The following is a 4,839-nucleotide window of genomic DNA, read 5'->3' on the forward strand; positions in this document are numbered from 1 at the left end:
CATGAGGGTCTGGAATCAACTCCCCAGTTGTTGAAGCTGACACCCTGGGATCCTTCAGGAAGCTGCTTGATGAGATTCTGGGATCAATAAGCTACTAACAAGCAAATGAGCAAGATGGGCCAAATAGCCTCCTCTCTTTTGTAAACTTTCTTATGTTCTTTTTAGAGAGCGGTGGTTTCCTCCTGGCTATCCTTCCATGAACACCATTCTTGTTCAGTCTTTTTCTGATAGCTGAGTCATGAGCACTCACATTAGCCAAGGCAAGAATGGCCTGCAGATCCTTCGAGGTTACTCTGGGGTTTTTTGTAACGTCATGATTTTCCGGTTTGTTCTTGGAGAGATTTTGGTGAGAGATTACCTCTCCTGGGTCGAGTGACTGTGGTGTTAAACTTTCTTCATTTGTCTGACAGTGGATTGGTGTGGTGGAGCCCAAATCCTTAGAAATTGTTTTGTAACCCTTTTTAGATTGATGAGCATCAATAACTGTTTTTCTGTGGTCCGCAGAGATTTATTTTAATCGTGGCATGACGTATTTCTACACACATGTATTGTGAAGACCAAGCTCACAATGTTTCTGATCTTTATTTAGGATAGAGCATCCCAAACTCACCCTGTAGATCTATCTAATTATTTAAACACCTGATTCTAATTATCCCCTTAACTGAGCTGATAAAACCAGGGGTTCATTTACTTTTTCAATACCCTGAATCTTAATTACTCAGTGTTTGTCTTACTCATACATCATTTTGTTTCAAAAGACATGAAATTGGTTAATATAAACCCTATTGGATATTCAAGAAAAAAATGGTTTTGATTCAAGAAGGCTATCATGGTAAAACTATGGAATTTCCATAATTATCCTTGGGGTTCATATAAGAACATAAGAACATAAGAAAGTTTACAAACGAGAGGAGGCCATTCGGCCCATCTTGCTCGTTTGGTTGTTAGTAGCTTATTGATCCCAAAATCTCATCAAGCAGCTTCTTGAAGGATCCCAGGGTGTCAGCTTCAACAACATTACTGGGGAGTTGATTCCAGACCCTCACAATTCTCTGTGTAAAAAAGTGTCTCCTATTTTCTGTTCTGAATGCCCCTTTTTCTAAACTCCATTTGTGACCCCTGGTCCTTGTTTCTTTTTTCAGGCTGAAAAAGTCCCTTGGGTCGACACTGTCAATACCTTTTAGAATTTTGAATGCTTGAATTAGGTCGCCACGTAGTCTTCTTTGTTCAAGACTGAACAGATTCAATTTTTTTAGCCTGTCTGCATATGACATGCCTTTTAAGCCCGGAATAATTCTGGTCGCTCTTCTTTGCACTCTTTCTAGAGCAGCAATATCTTTTTTATAGCGAGGTGACCAGAACTGAACACAATATTCAAGATGAGGTCTTACTAGTGCATTGTACAGTTTTAACATTACTTCCCTTGATTTAAATTCAACACTTTTCACAATGTATCCGAGCATCTTGTTAGCCTTTTTTATAGCTTCCCCAATTGTCTAGATGAAGACATTTCTGAGTCAACAAAAACTCCTAGGTCTTTTTCATAGATTCCTTCTCCAATTTCAATATCTCCCATATGATATTTATAATGTACATTTTTATTTCCTGCGTGCAGTACCTTACACTTTTCTCTATTAAATGTCATTTGCCATGTGTCTGCCCAGTTCTGAATCTTGTCTAGATCATTTTGAATGACCTTTGCTGCTGCAACAGTGTTTGCCACTCCTCCTACTTTTGTGTCGTCTGCAAATTTAACAAGTTTGCTTACTATACCAGAATCTAAATCATTAATGTAGATTAGGAATAGCAGAGGACCTAATACTGATCCCTGTGGTACACCGCTGGTTACCACACTCCATTCTGAGGTTTTTCCTCTAATCAGTACTTTCTGTTTTCTACATGTTAACCACTCCCTAATCCATGTACATGTGTTTCCTTGAATCCCAACTGCGTTCAGTTTGAGAATTAATCTTTTGTGCGGGACTTTGTCAAAAGCTTTCTGGAAATCTAAATAAACCATGTCATATGCTTTGCAATTATCCATTATGGATGTTGCATCCTCAAAAAAATCAAGCAAGTTAGTTAGGCACGATCTCCCTTTCCTAAAACCATGTTGACTGTCTCCCAGTACCCTGTTACCATATAGGTAATTTTCCATTTTGGATCTTATTATAGTTTCCATAAGTTTGCATATAATAGAAGTCAGGCTTACTGGTCTGTAGTTACCTGGTTCAGTTTTGTTTCCCTTTTTGTGGATCGGTATTACGTTTGCAATTTTCCAGTCTGTCGGTACCACCCCTGTGTCAAGAGACTGCTGCATGATCTTGGTTAGCGGTTTGTAAATTACTTCTTTCATTTCTTTGAGTACTACTGGGAGGATCTCATCCGGCCCAGGGGATTTGTTTATTTTAAGAGCTCCTAGTCCCTTTAACACTTCTGCCTCAGTTATGCTAAAGTTATTTAAAACTGGATAGGAACTGGATGACATGTGGGGCATGTTGTCAGTATCTTCCTTTGTAAAAACTTGTGAAAAGTAATTATTTAACATATTTGCTATTTTTTTTTTCTTCCTCTACGATTTTGCCATTTGTATCTCTTAAACATTTAATCTCCTCTTTGAATGTTCTCTTGCTGTTGTAATATTGGAAAAACATTTTGGAATTGGTTTTAGCTCCCTTAGCAATGTTCATTTCTATTTCTCTCTTGGCCTTTCTAACTTACTTTCTGACTTGCGTTTGCAGTTCTGTGTACTCTTTCTGCGTACTTTCTTTTTGGTCCTTTTTTAATGCTCTGTAAAGTGCCGTTTTTCGCTGAATATTTTTTTTTTAATTGATCTATTAAACCATTTTGGCAATTTAGTTTTACATTTAGATTTGTCTACTTTAGGGATATAATTGTTTTGCGCCTCTAGTACTACATTTTTGAAGAATAACCATCCTTCTTCTGTGGGTGTTTTCTCTATTTTACTCCAATCTACTTCTGTTAGTCTCTGTTTCATACCTTCATAGTTTGCTTTTCTAAAATTGTAAACCTTAGCTTTAGTCATTTCTTTTGGGGATTTAAAAAACACTTCAAATGAGACCATGTTGTGGTCTGAGTTTGCCAGTGGTTCTCTGACCTCTGTTTTAGTTATTCTATCTTCGTTATTTGAAAAGACTAAATCAAGGCATGCCTCCCCTCTAGTGGGTGCCTTCACAAATTGTGTTAGGAAGCAGTCATTTGTCATTTCCACCATTTCTATTTCATCCTTCGCGCTACCCACCGGGTTTTCCCATTTTATTTGGGGGAAGTTGAAATCCCCCATTAGTATGGCTTCTCCTTTGCTACACACATTTCTAATGTCATTGTATAACAGATTATTGTGCTCACCGTCTGAATCTGGCGGTCTATAGCATGCTCCTATTATTATGCCTTTTGAATTTTTGTCTGTTATTCTGACCCATATTGATTCGGTTTTATTTTCTTTGTCCAGGTTTAACACCTGGGCTTCAAGACTGTTTCTTATGTATAGCGCTACCCCTCCTCCTCTTCTGTCCTGCCTGTCTTTCCTATACAGTGTATACCCACAAATATTATATTCGTCCCCATCACTCTCAGACAACCAAGTTTCAGTAACACCTATCACATCATAGTTACCTGTTAGTGCAGTAGCTTCAAGTTCTAGAATTTTGTTTTCTGATACTTCTAGCATTTAGATAAATACATTTAATGGTTGTCTTATATATATATATATATATATATATATATATATATATATATATATATATATATATATATAAAAAAAATATCTGTATTGATTTATTTCTTACATTTTACTATGCTTGTGACACTGAGCAATTACAGTAAAATAAAATAAAAAAAAAACAGTTTTAGATTCTACAATAAAGACATGGGGCTGAATAACTTATGTGGTAACAATTTACATACAAATTACAGCAAGAGACACAATTCTCACAATTCTGAAACAAGTGTCCAGTTGTGAGTGTTTACAATTACAAAAACACTAACCTGACAAAGATGAAACAGTAAACATGAGGCTGCCTCGGCCCCAAGTGTAAAAACAAACAATTCACATTGTGTCACTCTGCAGGTGGAGCCACTTTACCCCCTAACATTCATACAAAGTGGTGTCAGATTGAACATTCCCTTGACCTGAGGAGTGGAGTGGACAGACTGGAAGTTCTATACAAAGATTTTCTTTAAAAAAAAAAAAAAAAAAAAAGCCTACTTCAGCTGGCAGATTGTTATAGTTGAATCATCATCTACAAAAATCCCAGGCTAGAGCGGCTCAGTGAATGTGGTTTGGAATCTGTGCAGGAGGGTCACTGTGTCAGAGACGCCATAAAAGGACAGAGTGCCGGCATTAAAGTCCAGATACACTCCTATTCTGGGGGAGCAGGGGGCAGTTATTGCAGTGTGATTGTTATTGTGCCAGGCAGAGTAACTGGAACCAACATTCTCCAAACTCCAGAACTTGTCATTGTATCCAAGGGCACAGGAATCATCCTGTCCTTTCCTGTTGATTCCTTTATATGTGACTCCTATAACAGCCTCTTCCCCACTCCACTCAATCTCCCAGTAACAGCGAGTCCCAGACAAACCCTCTCTGCAAAGCACTTGGGCCCATCTGTCAAATCTCTCTATGTGATCAGGATATGGCTGAGTCTCTTCTCTGCATGTCACCTTTCTGTTCCCTTCAGACAGATAGAGGTTTCTATGCGCTGTGTTGGGGTCCAGTGTGAGCTGATAGGAATCTGATTGAAGAGAAGAGGATGGGTAGAGGAGAGATGGTTAGAAAAGTCAAATCACTGAGAAAATGTCCACTGGTTTTGAATGGTA

At 38.0% G+C, this 4,839-nt stretch overlaps 1 protein-coding gene across 1 annotated transcript; it reads right to left on the reverse strand.

The window, feature by feature from the left end:
* Window positions 1–3,857: 3,857 nt before the first annotated feature.
* On the reverse strand, window positions 3,858–4,785 carry LOC121309330 (tripartite motif-containing protein 16-like protein; the record flags this gene model as incomplete). Its single annotated transcript, XM_041242205.1, has 1 exon — window positions 3,858–4,785. A coding segment is annotated over one exon (507 nt), but the record flags the coding sequence as incomplete, so codon positions are not given.
* Window positions 4,786–4,839: the final 54 nt, after the last annotated feature.

The sequence above is a fragment of the Polyodon spathula genome, unplaced genomic scaffold (genome assembly GCF_017654505.1).
Source record: "Polyodon spathula isolate WHYD16114869_AA unplaced genomic scaffold, ASM1765450v1 scaffolds_1208, whole genome shotgun sequence".
Lineage (NCBI taxonomy): Eukaryota > Metazoa > Chordata > Actinopteri > Acipenseriformes > Polyodontidae > Polyodon > Polyodon spathula.